This window comes from Manacus vitellinus, unplaced genomic scaffold (assembly GCF_001715985.3).
Source record: "Manacus vitellinus isolate BGI_N305 unplaced genomic scaffold, ASM171598v3 scaffold_4_pilon, whole genome shotgun sequence".
Taxonomy (NCBI): domain Eukaryota; kingdom Metazoa; phylum Chordata; class Aves; order Passeriformes; family Pipridae; genus Manacus; species Manacus vitellinus.
Window position 1 is genome coordinate 39,721,949 of NW_021940604.1, and position 19,962 is coordinate 39,741,910.

Below are 19,962 nucleotides of genomic sequence, written 5' to 3' on the forward strand. Positions count from 1 at the left end.
TTTGTACTGAAAGATTCTGAATTTCTTGTGTTTCATCATTTTCTTCTTGGAACTTCATGGGCCAGACTGTGGCTTTAATCTACTGCCATGATGTAGCAAGGAACTATTCGTCCTCAGAGGAACACCTGTACAACCATGGTTGCCACTCATCTACAACTAAGAGCTCTGAAAGGAATAAATACTAAGGCAGTACATTTAAAATCTAATTTACTATGGGAAAGTAGACCTTTCATCTCTGCCAGCCCATCTTAGCCAGTCAATGCAAGAGAGATGGTTTAGTTGGAAGCGCATTATGGTGCTTTCTTCTGTAGCATTAACGCAAAGATGTTAACTTGGAACAATCCTGTTTGCTTTTCCCAACAAATGCAAATTAAATTATGAATTACTCCTATGTATCTGCAAGGGAGAGTACACTTTAGCAGTAGCTCTCCCAGCAGATCTGTTCAGGGCTAGTGATCCAAAACAAATATGCTGGTAGAACTATACTCCTGATAAGAAGCTGACTTGTGGAATATGATTAATTCTCAAAGCTGACCTAGCATCCCAGGAAGATGCAGAGTGTATCACAAAGATATGACAAGGCCAGGCAAGGCTAAAAAAAGAGCATATGTGTTAAACAACCTATTTTTAAACATGCATATGAATTTATGTATACAAACACAAGTTCTTTCAAATTGAAAGCTAAATTTTCATGGAAACACAGAACATCCTGAATTGGAAGGGTTTTAAACAAAGGAAAATTACTCTAGACAGACCCCACTCTCAGTAGGAAGGATGAAGAGAAAATGCTATGCAACTGACAACCAAAACGCTGGCACCATCTTTATAAATATATCTTTAATTGCTCGAGGCTTGACCTTACTACTGACATATATAGAGGGGAAAATTACTAATGTAACATACAGTTGGACTAGAGGATCATGAAGGTCTCTTCCAACTTTGATGATTCTATGATTCTGTGACAATGTGTTGTTGATGTGGAAGGGAGAGTGTAAAGATAGTTTTGCCACTTCCAGATCTCCACAGACACTTTGTGTGGATATGCGGGCCTTCGTTACAAAAAATGAAATAGAAGGATAGACTAAAGGATAGAATATATAGCAAAAGTAGCACAGTGTTTGAAAGGGTTCAAAATAACTCTTGTGCAAGAAGTTTAAAAAATGCAATTCTCCTCTGACATATAGACTCTAAGCAGTTGGGTTTTTTTCATGCTGTTGGTTCATGTTTTGGTTACATTCTTAAGCAGTCTTCACATAAACTAGATATATGTAACACAGCTGGGGTTGGGCAAAGTGGCTACTTCAAATTTCATCTATGGCCTTAAGTCGTCTCTAATAGTAGCTGGGGATTGTTTTGAACCACAAAAGCCTTGCTAAAACCCTAGAAATAATTAAGACTTGGGAGAATACCTGCTCGCTGCATCATGGACAGGGAGCAAATCTATTCTATACTGTGAGTCCACCAGCACAAGCATAATGGTATGATTAATATTTAGGAAAAAAATATTCAGTGACAACTGAGACCATTAATTTGTCTATTTGATTTTTTAACAAATATTGCAGCAGAAATACCTCCCTAAGTCTCCAGAATATTGTAATAAATAATCAGGCAAGATGCTTGCTTGCAGACATAATTTTGTGCAGTTTCCATTCCTTTTAGAAGTAGGCTTTGGCAGTAATCATGTAGGAAAATAATAGTGGGGGAAAAGGTGTGATAACTGAAGAAAATTAATTTCAGTAAATTCGGGGATCTCACATTGTACACATAACATTATGAACTACTTTCCTGGGAACAAGTAGAAGCAAAGATGAACTTGATTTGCATTTTTCCTGTGAAATGTTGCCATTTGCCTCATCTGCTCACATGCTGTGTCTCAGTAGCAAGCTAAAAGAACATCAGCCAGCACAGTAACACATAAGAGTACAACTTTTTCTGGAACTCATCCAGCTGTTCATTGACCACAGAACATATTTCCAGATTTTGAGGATGAACAATATTCAGTGCACCTTTAGGCAAGCCCAAAAGACATAGAACACAAAAGACGGTCCATAAAGCTGAACTCCCAAATCTAGCATGTGCCTCAGGATGTACTGTGGGAAAGGCATCACACAACTTGAAGGTAGGGTTTAAGGGAGAACAAAGATGTTTTTTCAATACTAGGAATAACAGCAATATGATCAGTCCTCATAAAAAGTCTACTGTGCTCTTATGCTTATATAAACACTGGCAGGAAAAATGTCAAACTATTTAGCAGGTTATTTTGTATTGCATTATTTTCCTTCCTTTTGCTTCATCTGTATGTTCACCTCCAATTTGTTTTTTCATGCTCCTACCAGACTTTAAACTCACATTTTAAAGATGGCAGGGGCCAAATTGTTATGGTTTTGGACCATTCATTGCACACAGAAGTCTTGGTCTCAGCTGCTTTTGGAATGCAAATAATAAATTAAAATTATCCTAGTTTTGACTGGGTTTTATACTTTTGAAAAAGTAAAGCTCTTTTTTCAGTGCAAAATTTTACAGATCTCTAGCAGCAGAAGTGGGAGCTGTAGTGCTTTAGTACCTTTTAGTGCTTTCAGCAGGACATTTTGGTTGCTCTTGGACACAATGATAAAAAAGGTCTAGCAAGTGCCCACATTGCCACAGGACTAAATTATTACACCTACTTCAAAAGTAGCCAGGTGGTTTAAAGTACCTCAGATGTACTAGCTCTTAAAATTACAGCTCAATTTGGTACTTTTTTTAAAAAATATATGTCATACTCAGAAATCTCAATTTCCCAGCCCAAGTGTCCTTCCTTCCCTTGGCCACACCACTCATACACAGTTTCAAGAGCACCTTTTTTTTCATCCTCCCAAGCTCCAACCCAAAAGTTCCTTTCCCTGATATTCAGCTACCCCTCCAGGCTCACGCTGCCTTGAGTTAGACTAGCAGCATACTCTTAGTAATAGTGTAACAAAACAGAAAGTTGCAATGTGTTTAAGTAAGGAAAGTGGGTGAAAATTAGAGTTCATTAGGAGAGAGTTTTGACTAAGACCAGCAAGCAATGTACAGGGATTAAGAATTAACAGCCTCTGTTAATGTAAGAATGTAAGAATTAACAGTCTCTTCATTATCAGTGATAGGAAGTTAAATAATGTATTTTCTTGTAAAACAGCTTACAGTTCCTAAACACAACTTTAAAATCACAGGTGATTCACTCAGTTGATGCAAACTGGTGCAACATTATTAAAGCCAATGAAAGTGTCCAGATTAATATGAGTTGAATGTAGTGGGTTACTTGCACAGCTATCACAATAATCTTTCTGCAGGAAAATACAGAATATTCTCATCAAGAGTTAGTATAATGTCTTTCTCACCATACTGCCTATTTTCTGTGCTATGGTCAGCCTGATATTACACACTGCCCAAGAAAGCTATTTTGGCCACCACTGTGGGTCCTTGTAGTTCTCTGTGAAGGTCATTTTTTAGTGGTCTTACAGGCAGACTCATTAAAAATAAACTTTATGAGCCGAGAGATAGTGAAATGAAGCAGCTGTTAAACTGACACTTCAGTTGTCAGCCCAACCTCTAGCTGCTTGCACTATATGGCTGCATACTTGAAAAATTACTGAATTGTTTAACTGGACTTTGACTCAGGGTCCAACTGCCTTTGTCCCCTGATTTATCAGAAAGTATGATATAATAAAAATACCTCTTTACAAAGTCAGATCTCCTAGGCCCCCAGCACTGGAGGACAAATTTATTACTGCATAATAATCACTGCAAACTTAACAGATAGATGTGGTTTAAAAGGACAGAAAACAATGAACCCTCAAGAAACCTATAAAAGACTGAATAGAATTATTAATTTGAAGAGTGATTATACAATCAATCTTTTTTCATTATTTTTTACGATTCATGGATTCATGGCTAGGTATTACTAATGATGTCATTAATACATTTTATGGTAGAAGGAATATAAGAACCCAAATTAGGAAGCCTTATATAGAATTGAGGAAAGACAGTTTGAAATAAAAATATATCCTGAAATTGCTCCTAATCTGTAAACCACTTTGCTTTGTACCTCCACAACCCAACACTAATATTTTATAAAATATTTTTCATAATGCTCTTAAGATGCAGAAATTGTAAGAACATTCACATCACATCTCTAATGTGGTGTCATTGTGAGATAGAGTTTTCTTTCAGATTTGAGGAAAACTTCTTTACAGGCTGGTTTTTTTCTGATAATCAATACACAGTCCTTTAACTCTTCTAGCACAGAACTTTCATTTACTTTCCCTCAATACAATAAATTATTTACAGTTTATTCATTTATTTCCAGGCTGTTTCAGTGTTCTAGAATATTATTTCATTCATCTTTTAAAGGAAACAGAATAAGGTCTAAAGATAGGGCTATGCATCTTCAGTTATGCATCTGAATATTTATAACCTAACATCATGCAAGAGATTTTTTCCTTTTCCATATTCAGCATTTTATGAAGGGCACTGCTAAAGCAATAAAAAAATAATTTTGCACTTTGTCATCAGTGAAATTATTTAGTGGTCTCAATCTCAATCATGATAACATACACAGTTCCTGCAAAGAGGAAGGCAATCATATATTCCCTTTGTGTATACCAGGAAAGGGAAAAAAAGTAATTGGTATATATTGTGTCAAAGAATATTAAGGGTATAAACTAAGGAAAATTTTTCAGCTGTAAAGGTAAGGATGTACCTGAAGAAACTATGTACACTTCCATATTGGAGGCCTTAATAACAACCAAGAAAAAGAAAATGCGGGGAATAACAAGTACAGCTGATTCTGATAGAACCAGAGTTTGGACTGGATGATCTCATGAATTTCCTTTCAGTTCCACAATTCTTTAACAGGTCCCTTTAAGTGTTCTGAAACCCAGACTAAAGCCTCCTACAATTCACCCCAACCAGAAAATCTGAAGTGTAAGGAGTGCCCTGAAACTGAACTTTTGCCTTCCTGCTTTTATACACTCACAGTGTGCAATCTGCTGCACCAAGTTTTTGCAGAACTGTGCTTCAAGCTGTCTCAGTGCACTCAGCTGAAATCACTGCAACCCTGTGCTTTAAGAAACTTATTCTAAATTTATATTGATGAAAAGAAAAATGAGCATTACTTCACCATATAGAAACAGTCTTCCCACTGTCATATACTTCCAAATATTCTTAAGCAAAATATTCCTCACAACAGTGATTTGTTTTTAGAGAAAAGGAGGCAGATTAATCACACAGAATCCTGTGCTGTTCTAGACATTAATCTTAGGTAAATTGAATCTCTGCATCGATGTCAGGAAATTGTGCTCTTCTATATGTGATGAGGTGTATAAAAGCATCTTCGAAGAAAACCTCATCTAGTATCTGTGGAGGTCAAAAATGCTTTTGGAACAAGAATGTGAACAGCTCAGAGGGGTGCTTGGTGCTTTTTGTACCTTTTTTCTCCATTCTCAGAAGAAAACTCCTACTATGTTGCTCAAGAGATTTTTTTTGCCAATTTATCCCATTACATAATTCCTTTTTTTTAAATCATGATCATTGTCATGAATATTGTCAATTCTAGTCCTTGAACTATAACCACTAAATAGGTAACAGAGAAAGTCATAATAAAATTTCAGTATTTTAATTTGTGGATGGATCCAACAAAACATTTTAATACATATTTTGAATAGATAAGACTGCTCTTCAGTGGAGTAACAAATGACTCGAGGGTTGAGGAATGAATAATCATTAAACAGACCACTTCTTTTTTTTTCCTTATACTTATCATTGTGTTTATTGACCAAGATTTCTATTATTGTTTTATTAAATACTGCTCTTAAATGCTCCAATTATCTGTGATTAAATTCCGCTCACGTTGGCGTGCTGTGTGAGAGATCTTGCTGTTGTTATTGTTGTTTCAGTTTTTAACCAGAGGGCATGTCTTCAAGATTTGTGTTATCTATGTATAATGCAACCTGACAAGAGCAAGAGTTGAGAGGAAAAAGAGAATGACGACTCTGAGAAGGCTGTTTTCATTTTATGACAGACATAACATTGCTTGAGGTAAAGTCTCCTGGTTCTCCATACTGACTGAATGGCTGAGGCTAGGGGTCACAAAGGGATGTAACTACAAATGAGTTGTCTTTCTTTTTTTATGCTCCATGGTCATCCTGGTAAGTATGTGTCCCTAAAACATAAAGTCTGATTAAATGCTTCAATTTATGTGCCTATTTCATTTTAACCAATTTCTGTATTTATTTGGTTTTGTTTCTATACAGTCATTCCCATGACATTCACTTCTGTTTGCAGGACAAACCAAAATGGTTTCTTCAAGAAAATTAGCATTATCAGGGAGCCCTAATTTCTGCATGGGAGTACTGCATTAAGTAATAAGCAAGAAAAATCCTTTGTGTCTCATATACTTAACAAACCTGAACTAAAACATGGTGGGGGAATGCAACAAATGAAATAGAGGGCAAAAAAGCAAGGGAATGGCTGTAAGATGCTGTGACCACTTTTTTGCCTCCAGCTGCCAAGCCAAATTCATGCAGTCATTCTGCAGCTAATGCTGCATTCAGTTGGAGTGAAGGTTCCTGCAGTTCTTGTAGACTTTAAGGGAAAATTAGATTAATTCTTTCTGTATTGAGTTCTTAAATGGCCTTCTATTGCTTTACCTCTGACCAGACCCCAGTGTAGTTCACGTGTGGCTGCAGTGTTGATTGGTTTGGAATATCAATATGATTAGGGAACACTCAGCTGCTCATTGCTGCAGACACAGCAGCAGCCACAAACACAGGAGCACATTTCATTTAACACACACATTCCTCTTTGGTAAATGTGTCTCCTCCAGACATGGAAAAATTAGTATAGGTCCTCAGATGTTAGTGGGGACTTTTCTTTGAATTTAACAAGGGGGAATGGTTGGCTATTAAAAATCTGATATTCAAAAGCAGAAAGGAAGAAAAGGAGCTTTCCAGGTTGAATTGTCTTTCCAAGTTGAATTAAATTGTGATGTGCTTGTGTAGAAAAGCAGGTAGATGTTTTCTCCCATTCTATAGTATCTCTAAGATTAATGTGCATGTATATGTTGGCAAGATCATAGAATCATAGAATTATTTAAGTTGCAAAGGACCTTTAATATCATTGAGTTCAACTGTTAACACAGTATATCCAAGTCCACCACTAAACCATGTCCACTAGTGCCACATCTATACATCTTTTAAATAACTCCAGAGATGGAGACTCCATCACCTCCCTCAGTAATCTGTTTCAAAGCTTGACAATCCTTTCCAGGAAAAATCTTTTTATAATATTTAAACTAAACCTCCCCTGGCGCAATTTGAGGCCATTTCCTCTCATCCTGTTACTAGTTACCTGGGAGAGGAGACTTCCTTTCACGTAGCTGTAGAGAGCAATACGGTTCTCCCTGAGCCTCCTCTTCTCCAGGCTAAACAACCTCAGCTCTCTCAGCTGCTCCTCATAAGACTTGTGCTCCAGACCCTTCACCAGCTTCATCGCCCTTCTCTAGACATGCTCCAGCACCTCAGTGTCTTTCTTGTAGTGAGGGGCCCAGAACTGGACACAGGACTGAAGGTGTGGCCTCACCAGTGCCAAGTACAAGGGACGAACACTGCCCTCCCTCGTCCTGCTGGCCACACTATTCCTGATACAGGCCAGGATGCCACTAGCCTTCTTGGCCACCTGGGCTCACTGATGGCTCATGTTCAGCTGACTGTTGATCAGCATCCCAAGGTCCTTTTCCACTGGGCAGGCTTTCCAGCCATTTTACCCCCAGCCTGTAGAGGTGCATGGGGTTGTTGTGACACAAGTGCAGGACCCGGCACCTGGCCTGGTTGAACCTCATACCTGGCCCATTGATCCAGCCTGTCCAGACTCCTTGGTAGAGCCTTCCTGCCCTCCAGTAGGTCAACACACCTGTTCAATTTGGTGTCATAGGCAAACTGACTGAGGGTGCACTTGATCCCCTCATCCAGGTCATAAGTGAAGATATTAACAGGACTTGACCCAATATCCTGGGGAAACCCACTAGTGACCAGCTGCCCACTGGATGTAACTCCACTCACCACCAGTCTCTGGATGCAGCCATCCAAAGTTTTTTACCCAGTGAACAGTGCATCCATTCAAGTAATGGGAAGCCAATTTCTCCAGGAGAATGCCATTGGAGACAGTACCAAAGGCCTTACTGATGTCCAGGTAGACTACATCCCCTAGAGGTTTTAACTTGTTATAAAAGATCAGGTTGGTTAAGCAGGACCTGCCTTACCTAAACCCATTCTGGCTGGGCCTGGTCCCCTAGTTGTCCTGCACATGCCATGTGGTGGCACTTAGGATGATCTACTCCATGACCTTCCCCAACACTGAGGTCAAGCTGACTGGCCTGTGGTTCCCTGGATCCTCCTTCCGGCCCTTCATGTAGAAGAGCATCACATTTGCTAACTTTCAGTCAGCTGGGACTTCCCTGGTTAGCCAGGACTGCTGACAAATAATGGGAAGTGTCTCAGGGAGCACTTCCTCTAACTCCCTCAGTACCACTGGATGTATCCCATTCAGTTGCATAGACTCATGTGTCTACATAGTCTAGCAGATCACTGACCATTTCCCCTTGGATTATGGGGGCTTCATTCTGCTCCCTGTCCCTGTTTTCCAGACTGGTTACCTGGAGAGCAACTGGTCTTATGAGTAAAGACTGAGGGAAAGAAGGCATTAAGTACATCAGTATTTTTCTCATCCTACATCATTATGTTTCCCCTGCATCCAGGAAAGGATGGAGATTCTCCTTAGCCCTCCTTTTGTTGCTAACGTATTTATAGAAATATTTCTAATTGTTTTTTACAGTAGTAAAAATTATAAGTTAATATATATATTAAGTTCTAGTTGGGCTTTGGCCCTTTTGATTTTCTGCCTACATAACATCATGACATTCTCACAGTCCTCCTGCATTGTCTGCCCCCTTTCCCCAATGTCATAAAGTCATCTTTTTTTCCTGAGTTCCAGCCACAGCTCTGTGTTCAGCCAGGCCATTTTGAGGTGTATGTTGGTGAAATAAAGCACTATAATGTCATGAATGGAGAAGGTACCAGAGTAGCTTTCAACACATTTCACTTTACTGATTTTAAGTTACTAATTTCTGGTGCCTATTGTAACACAGTTAGTTATAAAAAAAAGCATTCACTTGGGATGGAGCAGTTGATTTCTACACTACATAGTTCATATGAGTGCCTGAAGTATGGGGTTATTTCCTTACTTTGGCTAAGAGCATATATATTTACAGAGGATGAAGCAGATCTGTTAGAAGACTGTGAAAACCGTACTAACTTTATAATGTTGTGTTAAAAGCACTCAAACCCACAACATTTCATCCCATGCAATAAGTTTGGCAGGCCAGAGCAGGTGAAGCTTTCTCAGAACCAAAAGAATGCCTTCACCATTAAGGCAACAGTGATACTGAAGTCATTAGCTTTTTTTTTCCCTGAAGTTTTAATCTTCTGTGTAGAATGGGAAAATGTTAGTGAGGCGGGGGAAAACAGTTGCCTGTTGCACTCTCTTGATCAGTTGCTCTCTGATGAGAGAAAAGTTTGTCATCCTCCAGTCAAGATAATGGAAGTAACAAAATAGAGCTGGCTCCTACATATTCTGGGCTTACAAGGGAAGCAAGGCAAGGCATTTACTGATATAACACCCCTGCCTGTCAAAGGCTGCAAAGGTGAAGATGAACAGCTGGTGTATACCAGTGTAAGTACAGACTGAGGCTGAACAAAAATCTTGTTATTGAGGCCCCTGCATTCAAATCTATAAAACTAAGCCTGGCTGCTTTGCTCTGAAGCTATATAAAAAGAAATGAAGCACTAAACTAGCAACAAAAAAAAAAAAAAGGAGCAGTATATTTTTTAGGAGGAAGCCTTTCATTCCCCAGAGTACAGCAGTCATTTCAGTGAGGAGTACATGGACAGGCTGATATGCTGCCCTTGTAATATAATTTGGAAAAACAAAATCATCTCTAATGAGCTGCAGCTGAGCAAATCATTATTCACCTCAGAGTTCTTTTTATCAAATTATATTTTAGCCAAGCACTTGCAAAATTATGACTAACACTGCTGTGGAAAAAGTGGAAACAAAATTATAGTATGAGCAGAAGCAGCCGAAAAGCATTTTTATGGCTATATTATTAGTTTCATATGTAAAAATTCACCTGCATAAGTTCCCATGCTTAAGTGCTAATATTTTGACATCAGTGTGATAATTCATATGCAGATTTTTCCTTTGTAACTCTCAAGAGTTAAGAGATGTTTTAGTTTTCCCACTTTCTCTTTCCAATAAAAAGCACCCCATTTTGCAGGAATGTGTTATATTGGGTGTTATATCACTCAAAGTGGCACTGTGTTCAGCTCTGGGGCCCTCGACATAAGAAGAACATAGACCTGTTGGAGCAAGTCCAGAGGAGGGCTACAAAGATGATCAGAGGACTGGAGCACCACTCCTATGAGGAATGGCTGTAGGAATTTGGACTGTTCAGCTGGGGAAAAGGCTCCAGGAAGACCTCACAGTAGCCTTTCAGCACCTTTTTACAAGGTCATGCAGTGATAGGACAGGGAGGAATGGCTTCACACTGCAAGAGGGTACATTTAGACTAGATACTAGGGAGAAATTCTTTACTGTGAGTGTGGTGAGGCAGTGGAAGTTGTGAATGCTCCATCCCTGGAAGTTCAAGGTTGGACAGGGCTTTGAGCAACCTGATCTTGTGGAAGGTGTCCCCGGACATGGCAGTGAGGGGATGGAACTAGATGAGTTTTAGGGTCTGATCCAACTGAAACCATTCTATGATTCCATTCTAAGAAATTACTATCTCAATTTTATCATGGCAATTTAATGTAGAATTTCATCATCCAGGTTAGAAAGCTGTGCTACATAGCTTTATATAATGGGCTGTATTAGTAGAGATTTTCTGATAATGTTGGAGATGACCTTCAGAAACAAAGTTTCTAGATGACAGGCTTTAGCTTGAGTCATTATTTATGAGCACAGTACAAATCTCTTCCAAACTAGAGTGTCCAAAAGACATATAGAGGAAATTTCACTTCAGGCAAAAGGGCTATTCCAGTGTGTGATAAGACAGTTATATATTACTAATTTTTTTTAAGAAGATCCCTCAGAATTTATTTTTTTTTTAATTCAATAAATCCTATTACTTAGTATGAATGCATAACAGAAGAGAAAATAGAAATAGCCTTATATATTCAAGCGTTTTCTCCATTTTCACAAAACCAGTTTCTAATACTCCATGGTGAGATCTTATTCATTAATAGTATTAATTTAAAATGGTAATAAAGGCTTCCATAATCAATTCCTAAAGAGCTCATAAGCTATGAAAACTCATAGTTCTTCTATAATTAACTATTTTAATCCCATTTTTATTTCTGCATTTAATCCCATTCAAGTCTTTTGTTTCCTGGTTTTTAGATTTTGGGCAGTTGAAGAGGGCATGAGTGGATTCTTGTGGCAGTTTGGTTTTTCACTTCGTTTTGTTTGTTTTGCTGTTTTTTCTAATTTAGGTGCCTATTACCTGTAGAATGGATTAAGAATAGATGAAGAAGACTTTAACTATGCCTCTTGGAAGCAGGATAATGTAGGATATTCCCAATGCTGGGATCTTGCTTCCTAGTCTTATTTCTTGTAGTATACCAAATTCAATAGGCTTCAAAAGAGTATGGAAGTGATATTAACTCTTATTTGAGGTACCATCTGAAATAGGCCTGTGGGCTCCTAATCGCTCATTCTATTCTTGGTCAAGCAGTCACTCATATCCAATCACAGCATGAGATTTCTTTGTCTCAGGAAAGACTTTGCCCTGTTTATCCAAATAAAGTAAAAAAACCCAAACAACACTTCAGATGACACTACTCCAAAATAACCAAGTACTAGCTAAAGCAAACAATTCTACATCAAATAATTAGGCAGACCATTTTCTGCTTCCAGATCAAAAGAAGATAATTAGTAATGAGTAGCATACTTCATAATATTATACAGACTATGTTTGGGTCATTAGATCATCATCTAATCTGCCTTTTTACATATAACAGTCCATTAAGCTAGCAACAGACACACTTTAAAGAGATTAAAATGTGTTAGTTAGACTTAAGGAGTTCAGTTTTCAGAAAATGAAACTATATGCCAACGGTAGAGAATAGGCTTTAGAAACTTCTGCTACAGCAGTACCTTATTTGGCAAAACGGTCTGAAAACCCAAACCATGTCTATCCAACAGAGGGGAGAAAATCCTCCAAATTCTGAAAATTTAATCTGGAATTAGAGAAAGCAAGGAAATTCCTCCCCATTAACTAAAATCTGGTGATCAGTATGTGACCAAGAACTATCCAGAAGGAACTAGATTTTATTAAAATGTATGACTTGACTTCATCTCTATCCACAAGAAAAAAGACACTTTGAAGAATTTGTTTGTTGTTATCTCCTCTTTCTCAAGGAGACATTTAACAAATTGCACATCGCTGGGCAAAATATTCCTTCTTAGCTGCAAGGATGACTGTTAGTCCTGAAACACCATGCTTGACTAAAAACATTTTCTTAATGCAAAGCTGCAGGTACTGCAAGCATATTACGACAGTGCAAGAAAACTAGAACAAAATCTGATATATAGTCTGTGATGTTTCTTTTTCTGTTTATTAAGTTATTGCTTGATCCTCTAGGTTATGATTCCAGAAGGCAAAGTATACCTATTTATCACTTTGCATTTTCTACTTATAGTGCTCTAGGAAGAATGACTCTAATTAGGTTTTTTAAGTATTATTATTAGAGCTAAGCAAATAATTTCCCAAAGGTTTATTTCATGGATTTGGGCATCTTTGTCCCTTAATATGTTCAATGAATAAATTTTCATATTAGTCAACCAGCTGTATAAGCTGATCAAACAGTATTTGCTGAATTCATTTGATGACTGATTTATATCAAATGTTGGAATAATTATTCATGACTAATTGGTTCCATTATTCAAAGAGATCTAATTGTTATCCTGAGTTTTAAAAGGAACTTGTATTCCATAGTGCACAAGGTAAAATAAACTAATGGAAGTGCAGGCTGTACATTTGTGGCATAGCTGAAGTGCATCATTCTATTAACTGCTTTTACTCGAGCTCCTATACATGAATTGTGTAGGGCACTGTGCCCTTGAAAGACATAAACTAACTGCAGATAGTCACAAGTCAAACCATTCCCCTTACTATTTCATCATGTTCAAGTGCATAAGTCTCTTCAGAAAGCCCTGTAGTTATTATATTTTTACCATGCCAGGGATTTTCTGTGCTGTCCTATGGAGAGGCAGGAACATTAAGATGGAAAAGTGGCTAGACACTAACTCAGAAGGCTGGAGATAAATTTCCTGCTTAATTGGTCTCACTCAGTTCCCCATCAACAAAAAATAGAGATGTGGTGCACTAGATGGGTTTCTGCTACTTTAATACTGCTTATTAAGGGTGGAGCTTTGTCCCATGTCACTTCCAGGTGAGTAATAGAAAAAATTGTAAAAATAAAAGAAGCTTTGTGCATGAGGCAGTGAACCTACTGTAGTTACATACAGTAAGGAAACAGTTTTCAGGGGTCAATCACCTGTAGTTATGTGGCAAAATTCTACACTATACATAAGAAAGAATTCTGGTTCCCTCAAGTTAAACTCTTTATCCCTCCTCTGTCCCAGAAAACTATTCTTTTATTGCCTGCTGACAATGGTCTCTCTGCTATGCTATCCTCTAAAGGATGGTAGGCATTGTTTGGGAGAGTCCTCACTGTTATGGTCTTAAATGATGTCAGGGAGCATGCTAACAGATACACAGTTAAACAGTGTAGATGACTACAAGGACAGTTTTTAAGCTTGGGCAGTCGCCTTGTTTAGTTTTATTTACTAGTGTAACTAAGCTTCCAGTCCAGCGCCTGCGTAGCCAGGTTAGCAGGGTCTGTGGCCAAAGCAGTATTTTCTGGCTCCTATCATATGAAACACTTTTCTTTATAGAGTATTTTCTTAGGCACAGCATACATGATTTCTGGGCTGGTTCTGGATCATATCTGGCTTGTTTGGAGGGCAAAGAGACAGGTACCTGTCGGTATTCTATGCTTTAATGTATTAAATATTTTAAGTATGCATATCAACTACTTTAAATCAACTTCAGAAACATCGTTTTTTTTGAAGACCTACTTTTCTTTTATATATTCCAGATAATAAATGAAAGGAATTCAGCTCAGACTCAGATTTTATGGGAACACTCACAGAACTGAGTGACAACCCCCCACTCCTGGTCTGAGTTAGTAAAATAATCTTATTGGTAAATTAAGCACACTGAGGCATCTCATAATTGCTTTCATAAGAACACATATTTATTATAGCAACACCGTCTGTCAGCAGCTTCCTTATAAAGCCCTATTTTCAGGGATTTATGGAACTAACATATGTATCGTGGGGGGACAAGCCTACATTTGGAGGGCGATGACCTTATAGGTCGTTACCTCTATTTTCTCTGATTCTTTAAATATGCTATGTTGTTCACTTTGAGAAGCAGTAAGATGTAAGATAGGCCAGTTTTCTTTGTGAACAGCTCTCAAGTGTAAAAGGAATCCACTTTTTTCCTTTAATTTGTATACATATAAGCTGGACTGAAATTTTGTGTAGCATTAAGATATGTTTATGTGCTTGTGCAATTTTAAAGAAGCTTTACCGATTTTTAAATGTTCTTTGGCAAAAAGAATATTTCATAGTGTGGTCTATTAATATTTAATATTTTGAAAAAGGAAATATAGAAGAAAATATAAATCTGATCTGGGTTAGAAATGCCTTCTTTTGTTCAACAATGACCCCTAGGCAGACTTGCAGCTTTTGAAAAACTGAGTGCCTCACCAAAAGTTAGCCAGTTAAGTCAAACCACTGAATAGCATGAAACAGCATTTCCCACTCCTTGAGTTGCAAACTAGCTTAGACATAAGCTGTTTCAAAAGAAATAAAATACCAAAAATAGTAAATGCAAAACAGTTACAGCCAACTCAATGTGTTTTTTGAGCACGAACATTAAGAGGAAAGACAAACATGCAGAAAGCTATATAAAATAGAAAAGTTTCTATGTAGTAGGGAAAATTCCTTTGACAATCTATTCTGTCTTGTTTTAAAAATTATTCTTGCTTTGGCCTTCCCTGAAACTGAATCCTAGGCCCAAAATAAGTTGGATCTAATGAAACAGAAATGCAGCTCAAAGGTATTCATCAAAATCTTCTCTAAGTAGCAATCCAGATTTGAGGGATGACAGCCAGGTTACTGCTTTTTAAGCCCCCAAAGATTTTTAAACATGTTACAGAAATGTTGCACTTAGTTGAGAGGTTGGAAGTTATGAAGCACAGCGCTGAATTAGTGTCCCTCTGCTGAATGATAAATGGAGCAGTGGCCTTTGGAAAAGGAGTCAGAGTAATAAGAGTGTCAGTAAAATATATCATGCAGCCAAAAACCATTGTCCAGGAGAACCTTCAAAGGCACGCCTCCCACTATAGTATTAACCTGGCTGAATGCTTCGGCTATGGAATCACAGTGTAATCAATATACCTAGCATATACCATGGTGGTATATTTCTAATTCACAATGTATTACATCCGTGCATGTAAACGTATTTAGGCAGTAGATAAATGTATGATGCATATGCTTGCAAAGAAACTTTTCTTTAGGCATAATGTAAAACATCACATAATAATTCTTCATCTACAGTTACTTTATTTTTTCCAAGACACTGCAATTGCTTTACCCTATAATCATTTCCTATTGTTACGTTCAAAGGCAAAGTTCTAAATTCGATAGCAAAAAGAAATATCGTTCCTGGCTTTCTAGTCTGCAATTAAAGAATTCATGGTATTATAAAATCCTCAGCAAGTCACTCTTCTAGAAAATCTTATTTATTCGTATCTCATTTTCTAATAAACCAAAATATGTCTTACCTCTGAAAAAATTACCCCTATAAAAATTTCACACAGTGGATATGAAAGAAGGGAATCTGATTCATTTTTCCACTTCTACAGTAAGACAAAGGTTACTTCACAAATGCCAGTAATATACAAGATCCAAATAATATTCATTAATATAAATTATTATTTCTCAAGTCTATTTTCTTCTTGGCATTTCTTATCAGAAATCCAAGAGTAAAGTAGGTTTTTTTGCATACCAATAATTAGTAATGAATAAACAGAGCAAGTACTAAAGCTGGCTTTGCACCTACTGAATGCTGCAAGTGTCTGTACTCATTTGATATGCATCTAGCAAAGCTTGGATGTTCCCAAAAGGCCACTCCATGAACACTGAGAGAGCAGCGTCTGCTAGTGGTGCCTGTAAGACACAAAGAAGACAGAAAATATTTATGTAAGTCAGAGCAATTGGCAAGAATGAACCTTATTTAAACTATATTTCATGCTATTTTAAAAGCACACACAGAAACAATTTCATGTAATGATGATCAGTATATAGAGATTAGTGTAAGATTTCAAAATACATTTCAATGTATACTTGATCACTTTTTATCATTGTTTCCTTAAAAATGTTTATGTTTTGCTTCATTTTCATCACTTTACCTGGTAGGTCCAGTCAAGCTGATTTTTCCTCAGCTTTTTGCCTCTGAATATAATGCACATATGTATGTTTATACATATATATATCTCCCATGCATATATGCAAGCTATGAGACAATATATGTACATGCGCATATATGCATGCATATGCATGAGTAAATATGTGGAGTTTATATAGATATATTCACATATATGCATTTTTACATGAGTCCAGTAATGATTTCTCTAGGACACAACGCAAAATATTCCTCCCCTTTTTTGTCATCATAAAATTTCAAAGTAGTACTGTACCTGTGGCATTGAGAGGACATCGATTGAATGCCATGTCCCCAGCTGGGGTCCTTTTCCACACCATTGACATCAAATAGTCTTCAGGACATATTTCATAAGGCGCTGTCAGAAAAACAAGTGTTCAGTCTTATCCTATTTCTTCCTGAGATATGTATGTTAACATAATTTGGTTTAATTTTAAGTTTGAAGTACAAAAATGCAAAAATGATAACCCTGCAATTTTTGTATATCTGTCTTTGTGATGTCTTTTCATATAACCCGTGCCATTATTTTCTCCAGAAAACAAGTACTCTTTTGGTTGTAGCTACAATGTTAATAAGTTTGAATCTTTCCTTGTTTCTCTATCTTGATCAATAACATTAAGCATCTATCAGAAGATGACACTTAAAATGTGATAAGCTATGATGCTTATCTTACACTAAAATTTGTAAATATTTTTCTAAAATTGAATCTGTATGTGAAAGAATCAGTTCTGAAACCACAGTTGAACCATTAAATGTGTTAAAGGTGCTAAATGAGAGCTGTATATTCAGAAGATTAAAAACCAGGTTATTTCTTTGAAATGTGTTTCGGTACAAGTTGGTAATTAAGCAAGAGTAGTCAATAATGTGGGACTGAGTGGCTATAAAAAAAAATAACCTTTTACTGCTTATCACAATACCATTTAAGGGAGAAAATACTGTCACAATTTTGTAGTAACAGAGCTGCATGGGGGAAAAAAGCTTCAGCAAATTCTTCATGTTTTATTTTACATGGTCACTGTAGATTCCAGTTTATGATTTTTGAGTAAACTGAATTAACAGAAAACCTCTGGCTGGAATCGTCTCACAACTTACAGCACTGACATGCTAGTTACCGAAATCTAATTCATTCCAAGTTTAGCAGAGAAAAACCAAGAATTGTTTATTATTATAATTATATGTATTCCTGGGAAAATATCTAATCCCACTGTATTTCAGCAAAGTGGTTACAAAGCAAGAAAAAGAAAAGAGAAAGGAAATTTGCTCTAACAGATGGTGTGATAAGGCAGAAAGCAACTCAGTGATTCACTCATGGTTGCATGGGAAATCTCTAGCAGAGGCAGGGACAGACTACAGATTTTGCCCATCCCATTACCTAACCCATAAAATCATCCATCTTCCCTGTTTTGTACTTCTGCTGATGGAAGTGCGAGCAGGGGAACTGAGTAGACTTTTGCACAAAGCTGTATCCTCAAAGCTGTAGAGGACAAAGAATACCTAGCAGATGGCTCAGTAATACTAATATGAATCACAGTTGGGCAGAAAAATTGCTTGCTAAATTTGCCTCACCATCAGCATTCCTGAATCATAAATCAAGACAGTTGGTGCTGCTAAAAAAGCAAGAGATCCATTAATGGCAAAATCTAAAGAAAGTTAGTTATGTTCATAATCTAGAATACTAGCCCTGCTTCAGATATGCCTAAAGAGTGAATGCATCAGGACAGTGTTACAATGTGAAAAGCCAGATTTTGATAAACATAAGCCATCTGGTGACATAAGCAAATGCAATTACCATTCTATTATGACCTTATAAACAAAAGAAATGTTATGTTTTGGGGACCGTAAATTAACATAATAAGGAGGTAATATTATAAATTACATAAATTTGCTAGAGCTTAGAGCTCTTTGAGAAGTATATTTTTCATGCAGCTGTGACCATTGCAAACGTGTTGTGTTCACTAATCAACATTTTGGGTGTTGATTCTCAGAACTAAAACTTACTTTTTTCCACATACTGAATGCTCAATGTATTTTTTTTCTGGAAAAAAAAAATGAACGCGCATCTATATACGCACATATACAGCATATTTTCTCTTTTGTGTTAGCAAGTCACAGGTAATATCAGAGATTGCTCATCTATTTGGAAGGGTACTAGTGTGCTTTTGCATTACAGCTTTCAGAATTCAAGACTATATTTCAACTTCAGGCTAGTGCCAGAGATAAACTGTGCACCTGTGTGTCGTATTCAAAGTAAAAAGCACTGCCAAGACCCAGAGTTACCAGGAAAGAGGTGTGGGAGCAACTTGTTATCATTTAGCCCAGGTAAAGAAGTTTTCCTGGTCCCTGGCTGACCCTTGGCTTTTCAATGCCTTTTACAAATATCCTGGATCAAGGAACACTGTGCATAAAAAATATAAACCAGTTCTTCCCAAAGCTAAAGTATATATGACAGAGCTTACTCATCAGACATCCACCCACATTAAAGCATCTGTGAGGCTCCAACCCATGTTGCTCATGAAGACATAGTCACAATGGAGTGGTATCGTATCTGAGTTAAAAAGCATTGCTGACCCTGCTGGCTCTGCTCAGACCAGTTCAAGTACTTCTGTTACTATGGCACAATTTATTCATAACACACCCACAGATAATGTGATTTTGTAGTACAAAACCACAGAGCATCGCTAAAATTTAGAAGTAAACAGCAAATACTGAGGTAAATTTGATGTAACTGGCAAATAAAAAGCAGATCTCTTTCACTGATGATGTGTTTCAGCAATATCTTCCCACAGAGAGCATGTACTCAAATTTACCATGTTATACCCCTGTAATGATAGGCCTGAATTCATCCCACCTAAGCACAAACACTCAACAAAGTCAATGGTCTAGATCAATGGTCTAGAAGCACAATCTTCTGACATTACTGGAGAAAGGACGTGCATCTCCAAGAGGCAATCGACCCACTCAGAATCAGTGGAAGCTCTGTACTACACACAGACAAAGCAAGAGACGCACAATCTCACAGAGTTTACCATCTACCTAGGCAGGAAACAAATATGGGAAAGGGTAATATGAGGGTGAAGCAAGTTAGCCTAAGGCATATAGTAGCTCAGATGTTGGTAGAACTACCGCTCCTCTTGTGAATCCTAATTCAATGCCACAGGCAATATTATCTTAAACAAAGACAACAGAAAATAATGCTTTTGAACATCTTAAAAGAATAGTGTTGTAATCAGAGACAAAACAAAACAAAAAGGTTTAATTTTATTATTTAGTTGTTGTCAATTATTTGAATTTTTTTACCTTCTCATATTCTATCT

At 37.3% G+C, this 19,962-nt stretch overlaps 1 protein-coding gene across 1 annotated transcript in view; it reads right to left on the reverse strand.

Moving 5' to 3' along the window:
- Nucleotides 1–19,962, reverse strand: part of ADGRB3 (adhesion G protein-coupled receptor B3) — a 458,329-nt gene that overhangs the window by 237,317 nt on the left and 201,050 nt on the right. The window contains exons 8-9 of the mRNA XM_018077922.2: nt 16,905–17,006; nt 16,268–16,374 (exon numbers count right to left, since the gene is read on the reverse strand). Coding sequence (XP_017933411.1) covers nt 16,268–16,374; nt 16,905–17,006 — 209 coding nt within the window. The remainder of the gene's footprint in view (nt 1–16,267; nt 16,375–16,904; nt 17,007–19,962) is intronic.